The following is a 21,629-nucleotide window of genomic DNA, read 5'->3' as shown; positions in this document are numbered from 1 at the left end:
CTAAGCATAAAGCTTGAGTCACAAAATAACAAAAAGACAAGAAATTGTGAAAATAAATTTAGAACGAAATACCTTAATTTCAAGCTCGAGTAACGAAATCCTTTCTTCAATTTGAGAATGCTTGAAAGAGTACTTGAGAGCAGGATCGATATCATGACAGCCAAGCAAAAGACTGAAGCGCAATTCCCCAATCCGTAACCATGCATGACCGGTATTCAAATAGAAATCTAGAGATAGAGGAAAAAGAAAAAAATCAGCAAAGTGATAAAACAAGCTCAAACAATCTTCAAAATTAATCAATATACATATATAAATGACCAATAAACTTATACTCACTGGTCGATGAGCAGTTAAGATAAAGATCTCTAAGTAGTGGCTCAACCAACGGATACATCATGGAGTTCAATATTTGATCACTTGAAGATGTAATGAGCAAGGACAAGTTTTGCAGCTCATCTAGCTGTAACCGCAAAGATGAATATATCATTAGAAGTTAGAGGTCATATACTCAAAATAAGGAGAGATGAAAAACTTCAAAACCATGTAAAATCTGTCGAGACAATTTAATGGAAACATACCGTAATCCTGTTCTTCTGGAAGCAGCAGAAGATAGAGTTGATTGCAGCAAATTTATCAGCATCATATACTCGTTTGTGTGCATGCACAATCTGGAAACAACATAATATTATGGCTTGATTGCGCACTAATGAAACAAGAACAAATTGTCCAATTCAAAAAAAATAAGTTACCTGTTGGAAGAGAGAACGAGCAACAGGGAGCAGAAATTTAGGCAAGTCATTCTGTGTTGAAGGACTTTCCCAGAAATTGTGTGATGCCAGTTTAAGTTTTAACAAATATGCAGAGTAGTCCTTAATACAACAGGAACTTCGCCTGAAATCCAAAAATAAGAAGAAAGGTGCAGTTGGAAATTCAGGAGTCTATGAATTATATAACAAAATTATTTAATGTTATCACAATATCAAAATACCATATATCCATAAAACTCGAAAGCTAACATTATCTAATTTCACCATAAATAATATCCATCAAAGATATTGTCATGGATAATATTTTTGAAGAAAATTGTTTCTCTGTACTCAGAGCTATTTTTTAGTGCTTCTATAATCTGATTCCCAGGCAAGAATTTACGCCACAATAATTAGTGAAGTATCTTGTAACAGAAAGCTACTATAATCTCCTTCTCATTTTCCCAAAATAAGAACATGATTAAAAAAAGACTCTTAAGTGGGACATCAAGAGATCTAAAAATAATGGAGCTACTATTTAAAGACTCAAGTTCCTATAATTTCAGAAACTATTGGCAAGATACATCAAGACAATAGCTGAATACAATAACCCTATATCTTACCTTAGCCCAAGTTCACAACAGAGAGGAAACCTAATACACAACAATGTAAAAGTAAGTGATCTTACATGATACGGATAACAGATGCTGTTTTTACCGGATGAGCAAGCATAGCAGGTACAGGAATATCAGAATCACCGACCTTTAAGCACCCCTACATGCCAATGCGTGATCAAAGCAGAGTTTTCTCAAATACATACATGCATAACAAACTACAATGAATAGAAGATGTACCTCAACAGAAATAGGACAATGATTCCACAAAGACAAATGCCACCAGAACCACATCTCAAGAACATAACTGGAGATTTTTGCATTCACTGTAACAAAAAAGAATTTGAATTTACATGCAGATTTACAGAGTGTATTCAAGATAAAAGTGAAGAACTTGTTTCATAAAGGCAACTCTTTTGAAGACATAAGAGGAAAGATGAATAACTTATACGCAAACACCACATAGATATATTAAACGCAAAGCATATACAAAATTAATGAGAACTGCCGGAAAAAAAATCATTAAAAGAAATACAAGGGTCGGATAGCATAGTACAGGGAGAGAGTACTAGCCTGAATCGATAGATGCCCATTCTTCAAGTGTCCACAAAAGTTTTTGATGTGGTATAAAATTTTGAGGTGGTCTTCCTGACAAGGTTAATGAGTACTTTAAGGCAAACTTCATAAGGTTTGATACACCTCCAAGTGCCTGTGATCAGAATAAACAAGGAAAACACAGCCCATGCAAGTCATGATACCGACAAATGATTTTCAAAATAACACATTGCTAAGAAATATGCATCGAATATGTAACCGAGGAAACAACCCTGCATTATTAACTCTCATCAAGATTAAAGTCATCATTGAGCTAGTATATACACAAACAAAGTAACAGGTCCCTAGGCTACTCCATTCTAAATCCCGCATAATGTATCAAATTTTAGCATTCCCACCTCAGACAAGTTGTGCAGGATCTTCTCAGCATACCACAAAAACTTCAAATATTGTAATTCATTTTTCTTGCTTCTTAAGCGTGATGAAGAGCATTTTTGGAGAAAAAACAAATTCTAACTATGTCAACACTGCATCCGAAATTTTGAGCATTCCCAATGTGTACAATTTAGAACAATAGACATTGAACCAATTATTTTTTCCCTGTGAGTAACACACTGCTTAAAGAAATAATTTCCACTCAAATTTCAAGAGACGGAGTGGGAGAAGCTGCACCCTCTTTATATAAAATTGAGCCATTTGCATTCAAACTTTTAAAGATAGAATAAAAAATAAAGGCAAAGTCATTTACGCTACCAGCAAGAATGGATTAAAGCTTGGAGAAATTAACAGAACTAATCTTACCATCTCCAACTCTTTTGGATCAATAAGAACAAGGGTTAACAGCTTCTGAAGCAATTCCATATCTAAGAAGAAACTGGCACTGTCGACTATAGGGAGTGCCTCTTGCCAACAAACAAAACCAGACTTCGCGTACAATACTTCAGGGAAGAAAACACAGCATGAAGCTGAATTTCCATCAACAGTAAGATGCTCAGACGACTGTAACTTTGCTTCCAAGTTGCGCTTATCATATTCAAATCTCTCTGAAAGCATCTGAAAGACTCGACTTATTTATTAATGAGACTAGATAAAGCAATGAAATCAATTGAAAGTGGTAACTGGAATAGACCACCAACCTGTTGCATCTCCTCTAACTGTTGCACAGCTGTATCATGATCCACATCACATTTACTAATAATATGTGATGACAAGCAAATACCTACACAAAAAACCATGAATGGTCAATCAAATTCGAATTAGTATCACAACATAGTCAAATGCATGAACACACACTTCAGGGAATTATCTTCAATGCCAAAACCGTGTGAAATAAATGAAACCCCACATCAAAATCATCAGACAAACAACTGAGAGCGCGTGGCCTACCATAGTTATTCCACCTATTTCTATTCACTGAATTGATAACTTCTAATCGTCCTACTAATGAGATTATACATGACAAATAATTATTCATGTATAAATGACTGCTTATAGTTTTTGTCGATAAAAGTGAAAATGTTGCTTATCAATTTGGGAAGGAGAGTAGAATTGGTCATGGGCCGGTTCCGCCCGTGAAATCCGGCCTGGAACCAATCAAACTCTGCACTGGACACAAATCCGGCCCAGAACTGTGGGGAGGTCGGTTACAGGCCAGTTCCAACTTTATTGGAGCTGAAATCGGCGGTTCCGGTTTCAAATCTTTAAAAACATAATAATTTCAAAATACCTATTTTATGCATATATATAATATTTTACCATATTTATCTTTAATATATTCTACCATATATATATATATATATATATATATATATACGACATATACTATATTTAAATAATTATTAAAATTTATTCTTTCTTTTATATATTGGTCAAATATGTCTTTTCTTTTCTATTGCTTAATTAGCTATTAATTATCAATAATATCAATCATATCTATAATTAATTGAATTATATTTACTTTAGTTTACTTTTTCTTTTATATATTTGTCAAATACTTATCTTTTCCTGTCTATTGCTTGATTAGCTCCAATAACTGATAATATTAATCATTTCTATATTTAGTTAAAAGCAAAATGTCTTAAAAAGAAACACCCGGTAAAAGTGACAGCAACGGGAAGCTATTACCTTGAACTGCAAGGAAGCGAAGTTCGGGAACATAAGAAGCAACACCCTTAGTCAAGCAATCACCCACTGTTCCAAAAAAAGATGTCCCATAAGCATTTAAAGAAGGCTATATAGAGAAAGAAAGAGAAGGATAAGCATCCACTGAATGTGAATCTGAAGAATCAGAGGATCAGCTTGTCATACCCTGCATATACGGTTTTTCATGTGGTTGCCAAATTGAATCACACAACTCCAAAAGCTGATTCTGTTTGTGATATAAATTTGCAGAGGGAGGCAATATTGGATGACCGCCATGAATCCAAAGCAAGGACCGTTGTGATCCTTGATAAAATTCTTTATCCAGATGCTTCTTTCCCAGCTGCACTAAAGATACATATTAGCTCAGACCTCAGAGTAAAGGAATAACAGAAAATTATAAAAGTTAATGCAGCCTACCATCAAAACATCTTCAACAGCTCTTGGACAGAAATCTTGCAATTTCGAAACATCCTTCACCAAGGAATGCCACGAGAAAAACAGGTGCTCAAATTCAGATGAAATAAAAGCTTTCCAGAAAATTATGTGATCATCAAGAAGACGAGTGCATAGTGTAAGCAGCACATCATATGACGGAGATGTGACCAGCATATCAAGGATTTCTTTCTCCAATCCTTGCAGAGACTCAAAGATCAGTTTGAAACGTTGAGTTTCAGTACTATATATGTGTGCGATTTGAGCATTCCATTGTTCATAAGAAAGCCTTAGCAGGCCTATACAATTAATAGCATTAAATAACTCATGTGATGTCTTTAACATGTCACTTGTTGGAGTTAAATCAACCAACTCGAGTGAAAGCAAAGGAATGGGCCGAAAGTTCAGATCGATTTGGTGATGGGAAACAAGCTCATGGTGGCTGTGAAAGATACACTTCCATATAGAATGCCCAAATTCCTCTTGAAGCCTTTTTTCAAAAGAACAGAAAAAATGACCAGGTCCTAGTTTGACACTAAGCCAGCTGAACCAGAGAAAATACAGTTTAAAATCAATTTCAGTAGCCTGCTCAATAGCCCAGTTGGCAGTAAACTGTATCATCTTTTTAACCAGTTTCAGGTCATAATCTGCATCCGTACATGTACTAGAAAGTAGCCTATTTGCAGCCTTAGGAAACATCAATTGCTCTATCATCTTCAAATTAAAATAAGCCCCCTCATAGCTGGTGCTGGAAAAAACTTGCTGCCAACCAGCTTTATCTGAAGATGATTTGATTTCGCATTGAGATATAAGGTAGTCCAGATACATGCAATTTTGTTTAACAGAAGATTCCTTTGAGTAAAATATTAAATCCTTGAACTCCAAAAAGATTGGCAAATTCAAAGACAATTCATCCGGCAAATTGAAATATGATTGCGGTGTTACCGATAAGAAAGCAGTTTTTGCATAACTAATAATATCCCATCCCACGCCCTCACCTAAGGCAGAGATATACGTATGCTCCCAACTCTTCTGGAGACTCCAAAAAGGTTGGTTACCATTAATAAGAAGCTGTTGGAATAACTTAATCCAGCGCCCAAGCTCAAGATAAGTAATATGAACATTGAGGCGTATAGCTTCGTTCCTAGCATAGACATGAGCATTAGCCATCACTTCAACTAATCTAGTAACAGGAACACCAGATAACTCAATAAATCTTTTCACATCCTTCAATTCAAATTCTGCACTTTTTCCCTCTTCAAACAGCCAATAAGGTGGCATCATAAATATTTCAACTCCTCTGTTTCGCATTGCTCGAGATACTTCACCATATCTTGGATTAACAGTGAGGAACATTCGAAAATTGGGATGTGGATGGAGAACCACCGGGCTTCCATTAACTGTCCCGCATTCATTAATTGTGATTGTACCACTCGCCTCCACTAAAGAATTGATCCTATCAAGAACCTAAGCATATGACCAAGGAGAGTACAATAAATAAATTAATCAAAAAGAAATATCATAAAGAAATAATTCGAAAACTTAAAATTAAGACAAGATGTTCAATACCGTGGGATTACAAAGATTTGCATTCTCCAGAATAACCCATTCACCATTTTCTATTGCCTTTATGAGAACTCCAGCAACCCATTCAAACTTTGCTGAAAATTGCCTTTTATGTAAATAATCTTGCAACTCCAAAATTTTGTTTATGGCTCCACTCAGTTCATTGATTGACCAAGAAACAGGTAAGCCATTGTCAACCACGTCCAGCTTTACTTGCTCAAGAATCTCTACCATAAAATTTAGAGAACTGACAAACCTCTGGCAGTTTTCCAAAAGTGACAAAGTTGACAAAAAACTAAAATCCATCTTAGATGTGAAAGCAAGCCATTTGGAAATTATATTCTCTCTTTCACAGAATGTCACCCTTGAAAACTCTAACAATGAACTGCAATACTCGGCAACATAGCGCTCAACATGAGCATAAATAGCCCTAAAATTTCGGTAAGCATCATATTGCTCAAAGCATCCAAGTAATTCAGATATATCAGTTGCAGAAGAAAGGTTTAGCTCATTTAGTACATTGCCAGTGACCTCAGCTAGCAATCTTATCAGTGAAGTCTTCCCAGAAGATGGAGGACCAACTAAGATGCACAACCACTGATGCTGTAAACAATGTGTAACAGCCTCCAAACTATGGCGAATGCTAGGTATAATATTCAGCTGAGTGCTATTATGGTTAGACAACCGCACAATGTTTCTTCTGACAGCAGTGTTCCCCACAGTTAAGTATTTAGTGTTTAGCTGTACACGTGGATAAGGGTTTATCAATAGTTTGACCCCAAAAACCTCTTCATATAGCCGTAAAATTTCCTTGCGATCAGCAGGAGTGCGCATTCTTTGAACATACAGAACATCAATAAAGCTATCAACTTTGAAAGTCTCTGGTGCACCTAAATTCAGCACAAAGAGACATTATTAGAAAGAAACTCTGCAACATCTTGACAAAAAAAACATCACAAATGAAAATAAAGGCTAAGGATGTCACCTTGAATGATCTCACATGAGCGTATCACATCACGCAAGTTAAATTCCCAAGGGGAGCCATCCTGTGCAAACTTGCGATATATCATAATGTCTTCATGTAATCTCTTATTGAATAAAATCAACCTTGAAAGCATAGGCCTTGGAATTGACGGATAAAGAGAGCTTGAGATGAATAAATAGTCATTTTCAACTAGCTCATCTATATACACCTGAAACAACAAGATGTGAGCAAGGTCACATAAATCTTGGCAAATGCTATGCTTGCAGTGGCAACAAAGAAATTAATGACGTGACTATTACCAACCTTGGTAAAACGATTTAGAAATGATCTAGGGAGCCCTTTTCTGCCACCACCCTGAGAAAGGGGATTTTGACATGCAAAGACTCTGAAAGATGGTGGGCATTTAAAAGTAATGCCGATCTCTGGAATGAAGACCTCAGCACGGTGATCCAGAATAGCATTCAAACCCTGATTGCAAAGTTTTTCATCAATGCTCATTTGCATTGGCACGGAGCAGAAAAGGGGTAAGAAGCAGAGGAGAAAAATAAAAAAATTCTTACTATACCTCTAAGACAGATTGTGGAGCAAGATTCAGTTCATCCAGCAAAACCCAAGAGCCATCCTTCAGAGCCTGAAAGGAGTAATTCAATATCACAATAGGTGCTTCAGAAATAGGCAAACTAAGAACTTTTAGATAGGAAAGTCATACCTGCAGCAATATTCCATCAGACCATTCAAATTTCATTCCTTCATCGCTATCAACAGGTAAGTCTGAACCCAGCAAATCCATCAAGTCGGTCTGGACAATAATAATAACAAAAACTTCTATCATACTAAAAAATAAAGACAATTTACCAGAAGGAAAAAGCAATAACTATAAGAAATTGAAGAAATGATAAGTTTATGAAGAGTATAATCTAGAGGACAATAGAAAATCATTCACCTGCTCGGATAAGTTTATGCGTACAACCTTATGCCCAGAATACTTCCCCAACGCAATAACCAAACTTGTTTTACCAACACCGGGACTGCCCTCCAATAGTACTACAAGAATACAAAATGCAAGACTAACATTGAAAAGCAATAAACAGAAGGATATCAATCAATGGTAACAGTAGCCCCTAGCCTTTCTCCTCCAAATCAGGAAGAAATATGAATTTGATTTCTTTTGGGGAACAGAAGCAGAAAGATAGTGCAAGACATACCGGGTTTTGATAGCTGCATAGCACGCAATACTCGTAAAGCATTCCTGCGTGTGGTTGGCGCCAAAAATTCAAAACCACGACTTTCGCATATTCCATAACCTATAAACGGTAAACCTTAAGTCACAATACATGAATAGCTATTGGAATAAACCCTAGAAACTTTGAAAATTGTAATGATTCAGCATGGATGAGTAAGACAAAAAGAAAAAAGAATACTCAGTTTACTTATATTGTATCAAAAGAATATTACATGCATATATACTGACCTTTTTCAACATAAAATGGACTGATACCAAAGACATTGTCACAGAGCATGTCATCAGTACAAGAAATCTCTGTAGTTGTTCCATGATCACCCCAACCATAATTTTCAATAGTTGATATCTTACTCGGCACATTACCATTCAGCTGTAACATCAAAGCAAGCAATTTTCACAATCTGCTATAGATGGCAGCCTTATATACCATCCAAAGTACGTTAATATTTTTTAAAAGCCAGCTAAAATGGGGGAACAGTGTGACACTGAAAGGACAACTTACACTTTGTTCCATATTGACACTCAATTTCACCAAAGGCAATTCTGTGCAAAATTAGTTTATCTCAACTTACCAAAGTACCTCAAGGCCAACTGATGAAACGAAATTTACCTTTTCAAGTTTGTTTAACTTTAGAACTCCCTTGAAATGGATTGAATAAAGATCATTAAGACATTTACACGTCGTCAAATTCTTAACTCATTAAACAAAGTGGATCGCACAAACAGCTTTGTAACCGCCCAAAACAAAACCAAACATGATATCACATTCAATGTTTGAACTAATCACAAAAAAAATTGATACATTAATGATTCCTAACTAGGTTACAGATCTGAAATTTCAACATCAAATAATTCACAGCTTTCATGATTCCCTTTAAACTAAAAAAGATCAATTGAAAAGGTTAAATTTGGCTCAAGATTTTCTACTTATAAAACACGTGTAAACTTATTGCTCATTGCAAGATCCGAACAACTGTTTACTCTATATGAATAACAAATTTATATTGCAAATTAAACAAATAATATAGAAAGCACAAACAGAAACAACTTAACATAAAGGCAACAGGCACTATAGGATCACCACAGTCGATAGCAGAAATAGCATACAGCTAATTTTACTACCAAAATAGGAATAAGAAAGCGAGATGTCAAGTTAAATAAACACACCTCAAGTTGCTTTAAAAGAAAAGATAGGCAGTTCTCCCTTAATATTCCAGCCTCTTTTTTGGAGATACTAGTCCCTAAAAAGCCATACAAAAGAACCATTATAAGATATTTGAAAATAGAAGGAATGATAGACAGAGTATTATCATTCCATCACAGGATACAATTTAAAATCTTGAATATTATGCAAGTTGTGATGTATGCAAAAGAAAACTGTGAAATTAGACAATTGAAGATTCAACAGAAATGCCCCGCAATACTCGGTATCAGCGACAATAATAATGAAAGAATTTCAGTTTTGTCAATTGCAATGAGTTACAAACTAGTGCCAATGCGGCAGTGTAAATATAAGTAGCTACAGTAAGTCAAGTAAAAACTAAACACATGCATATTGGGAAGAAATAACAACAATCCTTGAGGGTTATTTGCAAATATAAATTCAACCTATCACCTTTTTAGCAATTTAAATACGACATTAAAAAGTTGGCAACCCAGAGCCCCATCTTTAATTTTTTGGCATTTATTGCCCAACACCATGATTAGGCATTGATTTATTCATTACAGAACTGCCAAAAAGACATCGCTTGGTAAAGGAAAAATACTTTTAAGCCAGAAATGCAAAACAATAAAAGGTGAGACTGGGGTGAATACCTTCAAATGCCGTGCTTAAATCGCTAAAAAAGTGAAAAAGCCAGGCTTTTATTTAAAAGTTAATCTAAATATAAACTACTTCAAATTAATAGTATAGCAGCATGCATGCAAGGAGTTGAACAAAAAGCAAGACTTACCTAAAGACAGGCCATCAAGCAAAACAAGGAAAAGCCCATGGAAGAATGCGTAATCAGGTCCCAAATTCTCTTTAGTCACGTAAATAAACTCAACCCAAGATAGAAGATCTCTCACGGTAAGAGTTCTCCCAGCTTGTAATTGGTTGAACCACTGAGTATAAAGAAAATAACAGAAAAGTTAATCTGTTTAGTAGAGATGAATAGATAGAGACAGAACATTGAAGGAATAATGCACAAATAAGAACTTTTTGACGCTTTACAGGGTTATGATACGAAAACTTATAGGACAAGACAAATTCATCTCATGAGTATTTTTCGATTCTTTTAAAAGGATTGAATGGGGATTGGGGGTGTGTATGTGATGAGAAAAGAGCAAGCATTAGGGTTTTCTGGCAGAGGAATATGTTGGTGGTTTCCATAATTTTGAGTTGCTTTAGGACTGCCTAGTTAATTAGTCTTGTGAGGAGTATCATTAAATAGAATAAGAGAGCAATTGGTAAGGTATTATGCCTCACAAAGATGCTACCAAAAGAATAAACAAGATATAAAACAGAACTGACCTCCCAAAAATTCATCATATAGTCAACCATATAAGAAAATTGCGGACTAGAAAACCTGCGAGTTAAAATATTGGTTAAATATCAACAACAAAAAAAGATTATCCTGTCTACATAACCACCTCATGGACAAATGTTTTGGACAAGCTTACCTATTTGAAGCAATATCTCTAAGTTCATCTAGATCGCCAACAGGAGGAACCCAAATCTCGGTAAACCGGTTACGAAGAGCTGGAGATAATTCTTTCTTACCATAATCACCTCCAGGATTCATAGTTGCAAGCACTAAAAAGTTTTCATGAGCTGTTATATCTTCCATAATAGACCCTCCTTTCTCGGCCAAAGACTGCAAAGCAAACATAGAAAACAGAGACAGCTCCAAGTTAGAAATTATTCTCAAACTATAGAGCAACAAGTGATATAGATACTCAAAAAGCAACAACATACAAGTTAAATTTCTTGCAAAATAGAACATAAAGCGGTTAAATAAGAAACTACATCCTTAATAAATAAACAGAATGATACATTTGTTCAAACCCACAAAAAGATAACAATAAGAAATGACACTAATAAAGGTAGCTCACATGCAAGGAAGGTAAACAAATGAAACTTTGAAAAAATTGTGCTATGGTTAACAGTAACTCATCAGACGACGGTATCATTAGGAAATATGAACAGTATACAACAAGATGATTTTATGACAAATCAGGTTTTTGATGAGATTGTGAGAGAACAAACCAGTCTTCTTTCCGGCTCCAAGACACTATTTAATCTTTCTAGTACACTATCATCAGCCAACGAAATTTCATCAACAAGAAACAGATCACCAGCCTTCATGGCCTGCACAAGAGGTCCGTCTTGCCATGTGAATATTGTCTTCCATTTCTGATACAGCTGAAGAAGATTCAACTTTATTGCCTCAAGAGCATCAAGATCCTCCATAGTTACATCACTACCTGAAACCTGACTTTGCTTGTAACTATTTATTATTGCAGCAAGATGATCAAGAGTTGATGAAGCCTGAGCAATATCAGAAGAAATTTCCTGCATACAGAGAATAAACAAGTTACTCTACAATTCACAAACAAATTAGAAAAATTCTCTATTCAGGATATTAGAAAATTTACCATCAACTCAGGAAAAAGGACGTAAGCCCTGGACAGCATCAACTTCTCTATTGCATAGTTGTATTCTGATGTCAGTCTTGATCTCTCTCGGATAGGATAGAAACCCTGTTGAAACAATTGGTACATTTTACTTCTCTAAAGAATGACAGGATACAATAGCCAGTAAATCTAGAGCCAAAAAAAAACTGAGAGATTTATGGAAGCAAACAAACCCCAATGAAGTCGGATGTTTCTGAGTATTGGTGGCAATTCAATATGTGCAACTTTAAACCCAATGCACGACTCAATAACTGACATACAGTTGTCTTTCCACCACCAGTTTCACCAACAAGCAGTACAGGCTCACGTAACTCATAACAACGCTTGACAAGAAAATACAATCTCCTCATACTTTTGGTCAAGATGATGCTGCAAGAGAAAGGACAGTATTGAGGAAAATGTAATAAATGAACAAAAATAAAAATACAGCATCAGGCAAGAATAACATATTCATACTTTCCAAGAATTTCCGACTCCCTTTCAACAGATTTGAAGTCCCTTTCAGTGGGATCCTGAAAAAGTTAGTAGATAAAAAAGGTAAGAGATAAGAATGGAGCAGGCAGTCATTCAGGTTATGGAGCCGCTTGAGAAAAAGGAAAGCATCAAATGAAACTAGCAGTAAAGCAATAGCTAAAATACCTTCCCCCCAGTATGTAGTAGTAAGGAAATAGCTATTTAAAAGAGCTATACTTTACACTAAAATTAACGCTACCAATATGCCCCAACAGCATACAATAAAATGGAATTTATTTTGGCAATAGGCGCTAAACGACTTCAATACTTGATGCAAAAGACTTCAAGACCCAAACTCATACGCTTGCACAAAATCCAACCTCATGCGCTTACAACAAAATCTAAACTCATTAATCCAAACTAAAATCCGTACATGCAAATAACAATCCTAATTTCTCCACATGATTAAGCAATAATAAAATCAATGATGCCACCAATTAATACTAGGCTATGCTTTCATAACATGATTAGACCTAACTAGTAAACTGGCACGCATACAGTTTCAGAAAATAGATAGCTTAAAGTTGTAATTAGAAAATAGATAACTTCAATTTTGTTCTCCATGCTAATTGTGCACATCCATCTACATAATGCCTCACGCATTATGAAACACAAAAGCTATTAGAACTCACGCTTAAGGAAATACACAAATTATGAAATGATGCCTAACATAATGTTTTAACAATATGAGATGCAGATAATTGACAACATATACAGAAAAATCACAAGATATAGATACTAGTTACAAGTTAGCACATCCAAACCACATGTGTCCATCTTCTGCAAAGAGCTATACAGGCCCAAAAAATATCATATATAGAAATAAGTGATATTACAGCATAAACCACCTTTGCCATATAAAAATGTAGCCCAAATGCAAGATACCTTGTACAAGTTATTTTTGACAATTCGGACGCGGAGATGCTTTTCCAAAACCTCTTGGACCACTACTTTCTCTCCTTCATCCCGCAGTCTGTCTGCCAAGAGATAGTAACCATGTTCTGCCATAACTTCTTTAGAATCCCCAAAGATTTTCAAACGATTGGCCCATCGAAACAAGTCTCTTGGTGTTATGAATCCGTGTTTTCCAGCAAATACTTTGCTCCTCTGCCTGTGCAACTGTAACTCCTTCATGATCTCAACCATGATTTTGGCACGACTTGCAGGAATCTCACATCTTTTTTCTATTATTTCACTCAATTCATTATCAGGGATCTCATCCACATGAACCTCCACAAAACGGTTGCGAAATGCTCGAGAAAGTATTTTACGCCCACCATAAAAGATAGGTGGATTTTGAGTAGCAAAAAGCATAAAATTTGGATGAGCTCTTATAGTTTCACGCAGTTCAGGCACAAAAAGTTCCCTATTGTCATCTAACAGCCTGTTCAATGCTTCCAGCACATCAGATGGAGCAAGGTTTAACTCATCCAAAACAATCCAATAGCCTTTTCGAACTGCCTTAACCAGTACACCTTCCTGAAATATGAGCTTCCCATGAGTATCAGATATGTAGGTTCCTAAATATTCCTGCAGATCGGTATGTTCATGGTTATTAATTCGCACGAACTCATTACCAGTTATTGCAGCAAGATACTGAACTAGGCTAGTCTTCCCACTTGAAGTAGGCCCTTGCAAAAGAACAGGATACCTTTTGATAAAAATAGCACGTGCCAAGTTCTCAAGTTGCTTCTTAACACTCTTTGTTATTACATAATTCTTCAAGAAACCATCAGAAGTTCCAACTTTTAGATATGCAGCAAATGACTTTGGTTCAGGTTTAATCCCCTTTAACAGCTTAGTCTTGATCATTGCCTTCATAACCTTAGCACTTGGTTTATCCAACATAGTAAGAAAAAACATACAGAAACCATCATATAATGCCTTCTGAAGTTTAAACTTTCCCTTTGCCTCCCTGGTATACTCAAGTGCACGGTATAAAGATCTTAAACTATATTGAGGTTTTTGATTAGCCCCATCTTGCAGCCTTTCCTCAGATTTCACTTTGGCCATTTGATAGAAGTTAATTATTCTTTGTTCCAGTTCATTATCAGATCTAGTTTCCTCCATAAATTTGTTAATAAATAACTTTAAATCTTCTTTATCCAACACATCATCAACAAAGTACTCTGTAAATCTGCTCCGCAAAGAGTAAGGCAAATCTCGCTTTCCAGCATCAGTCGCAGGATTCATACAGCCAAATATGCGGAAACTAGAATGTCTAGGTATATGACTGATATCTCCTCTTTCAGCTAAACATAATGACCCGTAATCTCCTTCCAGAACACCAATAATTCTCTGCAAGGTCTCGGGAGGAGCTAAATTGACCTCATCCAGCAAAATCCATTCACCATTTCTAAGTGCAGTAACAAAGGCACCCTCTACAAATGAAAATATCATTCCATGAGAAGCCCCTGTTTGCCTGATAGCAGTTTCGAGTTTCACAGAAAATTTGTTCCAAGCTTTAAGCATCTCTTCTTCATCCAAAGGTTTTTTTCGCTTCTTCCCTAATTCAGATCTTTCAACTAGTAATTTCTTTTGGAACTTATCTACACACTTCTTCAATGCAGTCAACAACATAGTCCAGTTCTTTTTTGTCAGTTGCTTTTGTAAGTAGCCAAAAAGTTTCTCATTTTCCTGGACATGAACACATCAGAGAAAAGTTAATTATGCAGCAAACAATCTCATACCAAGATAATAACTCCAAAAACACATAATACCTTCACAGAGAATATTTTGGAAAAGAGACTCTCAAACTCCTTATAAATGAGAACACAGATAGATCGTGGATCTAGCGGCTTAAAACCTCCCAATAAATCAGCAACATCGCTCTGTTGACTCAAATTCTGGAGAATGAAACAAACTTATCAGATGCATGACACATAAGAATTCAACAGCCAGTCAGAGATGCACATATAAGCATCCTAAATGTCTGCATGTACGTTAGTGGGGGGGGGGAGGATGGGACCATACCAAAATAGTAATCTTCTGACCAAGTATTGTCGCCAGATTCTGTACAAGTGTGGTCTTCCCAGTTCCAGTTTCACCGACCAAGAGAACAGGTTCATTGTACTTAACAGAGCAAGATATTCTTTCAAGTAATTGCAGGGAGCTACGCATCTTTACAATTTTCTCCAGGCCATGCAACTGAAAAAATCATAGGATGACATCAGAGAAGCAATAAAAAAAGAACAAATAAACAGACACAATCTAGGATGCTTTAACCAACCGCTATTTCCGTACGCTGAACAGTGACTCGTCCGATTCTTAGTTCTGCAAGAAGATCCTGCAATTAAATTTACACTAGTAAGAAATTATAACACTTGTAAATTCAGGTATAGCATACATCTAAATAAATGGGCACCTGAATTTCAGGATTATAGGGATGAGGAACTCCTGTCTCAGAGGGTGGAATAGCCCACACCTTTGCTATCTCTTTCATTATAATCAACCTAGTCTCCGTTGATGCAGAAAATGCAGCAAAAATATCTAAAGCCTGAAATAAAGAAGTAAGAGATCATAAATTGTAAATGAACAAACCCAATGCATGCTCATTAAGAGCTCTTACTTGGTGTAACTTATATCCATGTGAATAACTACTAGTTCATTCACAAACAAAACACATGCACTGAGATAATACATACAAACATATGCAGAGAAAGATGTGCAGCAAATTCATACCTCTTGATAAATGCAGCGACATTGATAAGCTGTCAAAACATCTCCTGTAAGACTAAAGCCTAAACCTGCAATCCGTTTGCACCATTTAAGGAGATCCCTGCCACCAGAAATGAAAATCTGCAATTACTAAAAATCTAATCGAACTCAACTCGCATGCATCTAGCACCATTATATTACCGTATTGAGAACCTTTCCTGACATCCACCGAGAGAGGAACTCCTAGACTGAAATCCCCAAATATGGCGCAGACAGCCCAAATTAACTTGTTCGACAGTTTCTGAGACAAAAAATGATTTTTAGGGAATTGATAAGTAATATGAAACCTTTAGTTCTTGACATAAAATCATGACCCACCTATAAGTTTTCCAGCAAGAGGCTCTAGATTAGGATACCAAGCTTTTACAATATTCTGCAAGTCATCAGTATTTGGCAGCCCAATCATCACTCTCCTCCAAAGAATGCTAAGTAAATTTCCACCTAAAATCCAAAGAAAAGGGCTTAATATCCACAATGAAGAGTTCACATTTCTACCTGGCATACTTTTGAACAGGAAGAAAAACAGTCTAAAATCAATTAAAAAATTAATTTCTGGATCAATAATTCAGACCTTCTGCATTGTAAAATCCATCAATCTTTGATGTCGAAATGGTGGAAAATAGCCGAAAGCTTTCTGGCACTCTTATTTCCTGGAAAGACCAAAAACCTTTATTATCAACAACAACAAACTTTAACCAACTATCAGAATTCGAATTACAAACTTGGTATCGACCAATGGCACATGCCTTATCCGTGAAAAGGTAAAGAGAGCTACATTTTCCAGCATAATGATTAATTTGAGCATCCACATGATAGCCAATAAAATAAAACGCTCTTCATACAAAAATAACAGTGAAAATGTCACATTTACCTCCCCATGACTCGTTATGAAGAAGCTTGCACCTTCCAGTAACGGCAACAAGATTGATTGCACATCTGATGGTGCTTTGTCAATGTCTTCAAATACAACCCAATAGCCATTCAGAACAGCCTGGGAACAGAAAATCCTGAATATTACACATGGGACAAAGTGCATATCACCATCAGCACCAAATGCTTTACAAAAGAAATAAACCTGGATAAGTGACCCAGGCTGCCATCTAAATTCACCAGGTTGCTCAGCACAGACATAAGTTCCAATCAATGCTTTGCCGTCAAATTGTTCATCCATGTGAATGGTAAGAACTGGTTTATGAAAGAACAAGATAACGATTAGGAAGTATTTCTAAGAGGAGGAGAAAAGCGTCTTTTTACTACGTGCAAAACATATAGTACAGTTGACATATATACTGCACTTTTATCCTGACTAGGTAGGCCTACATGATGACTTATCCTATCTCATTATGTTTGAATATCATGTTAAAGCAAGCAGGAGTACATATTAAAGTTATTTCAACAGAGACAGCTCCAACTTATAGCCTATGCTTATTCTCAATATTCTCTGATTTTAAATCAAGGGAAAAAGGGTCATTTATGCCCCTGAGGTTTGACTCCAACATCAAGTAAGCCCTCAACGTCCGAAAGGTTCAAATATGCCCCAGCGTCTTAAAAAATGAACAATGAGGCCCCTAATTTTGATGCATAAGTGAGACGTTGGGGGCTTGGTTGTCAAAATCAGTGGCTTAGTTGGTTGTTCATTTTTTAAGACGTTAGGGGCATATTTGAACCTTTCCGGACGTTGAGGACTTATTTGATCTTGGGGCCAAACCTTAGGGGCATAAATGATCCTTTTCCCATAATTCAATGATCTGACATGAATAAAATTCTTCTTTGTAATCATTTTATAAATCTAGTTGATGGATTGACCTCAATCCAAGCAGATATAGACTAATTTTGACCACAAAAAGTTTTGAACAAACCCTTAAAGTCTGTAATTCCAGCATAGGCCTGCTTGTTAAAACTTGCATACAATTTACCATTGTTAGATCTTAAGAAGGTTTAACAAACCATATGCCTAGAATTAACGCATCACCTAAAGATATGACTAACCCTAGCAAGTTAAAATACCTTGGATCCCAGAATCCTGAGCTAGCTTGCTAATTAGAGCAGTTTTCCCAGAACCAGCAGGGCCATATAGAAGAATGGGCCACCTTTGACTCACAGCTAAGAGCACCATTTCAAAACTTTTTTTCATCGTTGATGTCATTACAAATGAATTGCCTCCTGCTATATCATTCCTAAATCACAAGAAAAATAAATGTTAAAATGACAACCTCAAGAATATATATATATAATATGATACCAGAAACAATATATCTCGGTAGGCTCAATTTGAATGAAAAACCAACGTCTTCAAGATGTGACCACCCTCAATAGAGTTCCAGTATGATATACATGATCAATTAAAGAGCCCAAAATAGTTAATCAGTAATCCGGTCTGATAAGACGTACCATGTAACCAGCCTTCTACTCTTAATCATTGGTTCATGTTTACAATGATGCAAGAAAGCAAGCGAATTATGATCACAAGGCAAGAGAAAATTTTGTTGACTGAAATGAATTCCTCCATTTACAGAGCCCAGCAATGATTGTTCAGATGATTCAACATACAAGCCAGCCTTCTCTATATCTACATCTTTACAGAACTCCTTCCACCTGAAGATAAAAACGAGTAAGTGAGCATTATAGGAGAAAAAATTACTAAAATCATTAAAAATATATTTTGACGAAAGCCCACCGCAGAAAACACGAAGCTGCTTCTTCAGATCCAATACCAAAATTTTCAATTGCTCTGTCACTCATTTTTAATGCGGTGCGCAATATTTGAATTCCGCACCATCTTATGTCTGATATTACCTCTGGAGAACCATGGATGGGACCATGATCTAGAGTTATCTTTACAAGCTCTAGAAAACAGGACCAATCCCATCTTACAGAGAACAACTCTGGATCCTTACAGAGGAGACGAAAAGATACACGTGCAGTTAATAAGCAACGATTTACATCCTGCTAGAACAAATAAGAATGTCAATAGCAGACCTAAACCATAATATAGTGAGTAAAGAATACATGAGCCAAGAACCTAATTAAATTATAAGATTCAGTGTGCAAGAATACCTTAAACCGCTCAGGAAGTATTCTCTCTTTCAAGATGAGTTCGAAAGGAGAAGGAGCAAATTTGAAGTAGGTCAACGCAGACCTATATCAAGAAATCAATAAAATATTTCATGTGCAATCAAAATAGACAAAAATCTAAACTTTAACTTGAAAAGGGTTTTCATTAGGAGAACATATAGCACAGTACTCATGAATTAAGATAAACATAATGAAATGAAAAACCCAAAACATTAAATAGTATGTGATAGTTTACCCCAATAAAGAATGATCTAAATCAATGGCACGGCAGAAAGCTAGGCATGCAAACTCATGAAGAATCAATGCCCTCTGACTTTGAACAAAATAGTCAATAATATAAGCAGCATCCGCACTAAAAAACTCTTTTGGGTCTACCACTGTCTCGCCAAAATTAGAAGTCAAATTCAACTGGCTGAGCAATGATACAGCTTCACCTATGATTTTGTAAGCCAATGGCCTAAAACACCCAATCAAAGCAATTGTATAATTTGGGTTCAAAAATAATTCTGCCACTGAATTTATAACTTCTTCTTCTGTCATCTTGTCTCCCTGTACAACACATTTACAAAGTGCAACATTTTAGGCAACGAAAGAAGGAATTAAGAGCCAATTTAATACTTTCGATTATATCTGTTCCATTGAGTTTCCGTAAAATCAACTATTAAGATCATGAAAGTAGAGAAATATCAAAATTCAAATTAATAAATATATGCTAATTTTCTTACAACTTGGAAGCAAATTAACACCGAATTATTACCAGAAAAGCCTAAAAGCGAAAATTCTAGGTTCACTAATTAACATCAATCTTCTAGCAAATGAATAAATACAGCAACGGCTACTTAAATATTACCTTGTTAACAAGATCATTGAGCTTCTGAATCTTCCCGAGCTCCGGACAACGCGACAAAAACCGTTTCACTGCAAATTCCAAACTGAAACTTCCGTCCATTGCCATCTGAAACAAAACAAAACGCCGCCCACAAAAAAACACCTTGTGCCACAAATATATAGAATATAAATGCAAACAAATATTAAAAATTATAACCCTGCGCGCGAAAATTAATAATTATATAAAAAGCTTATGCAAAAATATAATTATGTATATTAATGCAAAATAAGTATAACCCTGCGAGAGCACTCGGAAACAAGTGCCTGGTTTTTTAGGGTTTAAAGATGATGAAGGGTTTTAGAAAGAAGAGCAGGGGAACAGTATTTTAATGTAAATTTGTTTTATTTTTCTAATGCGGCACCGCGCGTTTTATTTTGATTAATTGTAAAAGTTTCCCTTATTTTAAACAAATTATACAATTTAGTCCCACAAACTTGTGACTAAAAGGTAAATCTAACCCTTCTAGTTTACAATAAAATTTTAAAATTGTATAAGTTATTAACTATCGGATCGTTATTAGTTAAATATATAATATAATTATAAAATCATTATTAGTTAATGTACGTATAAATGTAAAATTGTTATTGTTATTACTAGTGACTTTATTATTTTTATCATGATTAAATAAAATTAACTAATTAGGCCTCGACGGAATAAATTGATGTAATCCGAACTGTTGTAGAACTTTGTCAGACTGGTGCCACTCTGCAATATAAATATAGATGAGCGGTACCACCGTTCGCCAAATGCGTCATGAGGCTGAATATGTCGGCGGTATATAACTCCCAAATGATATGTTTAGAAAAGTATTGCAAATCGTAGAATATTATTGTTAAAAAATGTTCAATGAAAAACAAAGGAAATAATTTAAATTGAAATTCTTACATCACATCAGAGTAACAACACTTATCAAGACAAGTATGGATGTTCGGTAAGCCGTGTCTTGGTCATCTTATAGTCAACATTGTATTGTCACATACGAATGAGTTTCACAAGTCTTATCGATCTAATGAAGCGCCGCATGTGAATATCCAAGCCATAGAAGTTCGTGAGGCAATGCGTCGCACTACTATGAACTTTCAATCGAGAAAGCATCCATAATCAAAGAAAACAACGGTACATACAAGTTACATTCATTAAAAGTAGAAACAATATATACGTTATCTCGGAGTCCCAAACAGTTTAGGATTTGTGATCATGCTATAAATATAAAACGCTAAGCAATTTGGGTCCAGGTCGCAAATGATCGCGTGGAATTGGAGTTGTCATATATGCATGTGAGAACTATGGAAAATAAAAATTACATGTGAAGAATGGGCACAATGTTGTATTCAATACATTAATCTATACTATATATAAAAACACGGATGGGGGGGGGACAAGCACTTTTACGTAATAGCCCTTCCTAATTCATTAATTAATTAGAGGTTTTATGGTAATTTTTTAATTCGTTATAAAATTAAAATATAAATTAATT

At 35.6% G+C, this 21,629-nt stretch overlaps 1 protein-coding gene across 2 annotated transcripts in view; it reads right to left on the bottom strand.

Moving 5' to 3' along the window:
• The window catches only part of LOC126680991 (midasin), a 35,434-nt gene extending 14,977 nt beyond the window's left edge, over positions 1-20,457 (bottom strand). Inside the window, exons 1-45 of one of the 2 annotated variants that reach the window (XM_050376332.1) lie at positions 20,114-20,457; positions 19,499-19,812; positions 19,246-19,327; positions 18,866-19,137; positions 18,580-18,783; positions 18,196-18,365; positions 17,264-17,373; positions 17,060-17,179; positions 16,760-16,838; positions 16,507-16,629; positions 16,330-16,429; positions 16,153-16,249; positions 15,836-15,967; positions 15,701-15,757; positions 15,445-15,618; positions 15,192-15,317; positions 13,357-15,108; positions 12,415-12,470; positions 12,132-12,327; positions 11,920-12,024; positions 11,531-11,836; positions 10,945-11,138; positions 10,796-10,850; positions 10,236-10,386; positions 9,451-9,524; positions 8,512-8,653; positions 8,246-8,344; positions 7,984-8,084; positions 7,750-7,839; positions 7,606-7,671; positions 7,344-7,508; positions 7,041-7,248; positions 6,059-6,945; positions 4,475-5,956; positions 4,223-4,397; positions 4,040-4,105; positions 3,052-3,134; positions 2,717-2,968; positions 1,934-2,069; positions 1,601-1,686; positions 1,435-1,520; positions 750-891; positions 579-668; positions 337-460; positions 73-227 (exon numbers count right to left, since the gene is read on the bottom strand). In XM_050376332.1, the coding sequence (XP_050232289.1) occupies positions 73-227; positions 337-460; positions 579-668; positions 750-891; positions 1,435-1,520; positions 1,601-1,686; positions 1,934-2,069; positions 2,717-2,968; positions 3,052-3,134; positions 4,040-4,105; positions 4,223-4,397; positions 4,475-5,956; positions 6,059-6,945; positions 7,041-7,248; positions 7,344-7,508; positions 7,606-7,671; positions 7,750-7,839; positions 7,984-8,084; positions 8,246-8,344; positions 8,512-8,653; positions 9,451-9,524; positions 10,236-10,386; positions 10,796-10,850; positions 10,945-11,138; positions 11,531-11,836; positions 11,920-12,024; positions 12,132-12,327; positions 12,415-12,470; positions 13,357-15,108; positions 15,192-15,317; positions 15,445-15,618; positions 15,701-15,757; positions 15,836-15,967; positions 16,153-16,249; positions 16,330-16,429; positions 16,507-16,629; positions 16,760-16,838; positions 17,060-17,179; positions 17,264-17,373; positions 18,196-18,365; positions 18,580-18,783; positions 18,866-19,137; positions 19,246-19,327; positions 19,499-19,812; positions 20,114-20,218 (9,789 nt within the window). In that variant the 5' untranslated portion in view covers positions 20,219-20,457. The remainder of the gene's footprint in view (positions 1-72; positions 228-336; positions 461-578; positions 669-749; positions 892-1,434; positions 1,521-1,600; positions 1,687-1,933; positions 2,070-2,716; positions 2,969-3,051; positions 3,135-4,039; positions 4,106-4,222; positions 4,398-4,474; positions 5,957-6,058; positions 6,946-7,040; positions 7,249-7,343; positions 7,509-7,605; positions 7,672-7,749; positions 7,840-7,983; positions 8,085-8,245; positions 8,345-8,511; positions 8,654-9,450; positions 9,525-10,235; positions 10,387-10,795; positions 10,851-10,944; positions 11,139-11,530; positions 11,837-11,919; positions 12,025-12,131; positions 12,328-12,414; positions 12,471-13,356; positions 15,109-15,191; positions 15,318-15,444; positions 15,619-15,700; positions 15,758-15,835; positions 15,968-16,152; positions 16,250-16,329; positions 16,430-16,506; positions 16,630-16,759; positions 16,839-17,059; positions 17,180-17,263; positions 17,374-18,195; positions 18,366-18,579; positions 18,784-18,865; positions 19,138-19,245; positions 19,328-19,498; positions 19,813-20,113) is intronic. The other variant, XM_050376333.1, reaches the window with a different exon arrangement.
• Between the last annotated feature and the right edge of the window lie 1,172 nt (positions 20,458-21,629).

This window comes from Mercurialis annua, linkage group LG5, assembly GCF_937616625.2.
Source record: "Mercurialis annua linkage group LG5, ddMerAnnu1.2, whole genome shotgun sequence".
Taxonomy (NCBI): Eukaryota; Viridiplantae; Streptophyta; class Magnoliopsida; order Malpighiales; family Euphorbiaceae; genus Mercurialis; species Mercurialis annua.
The sequence above is the reverse complement of the archived record's forward strand: the minus strand, read 5'-3'. Positions and strand labels throughout refer to the sequence as shown.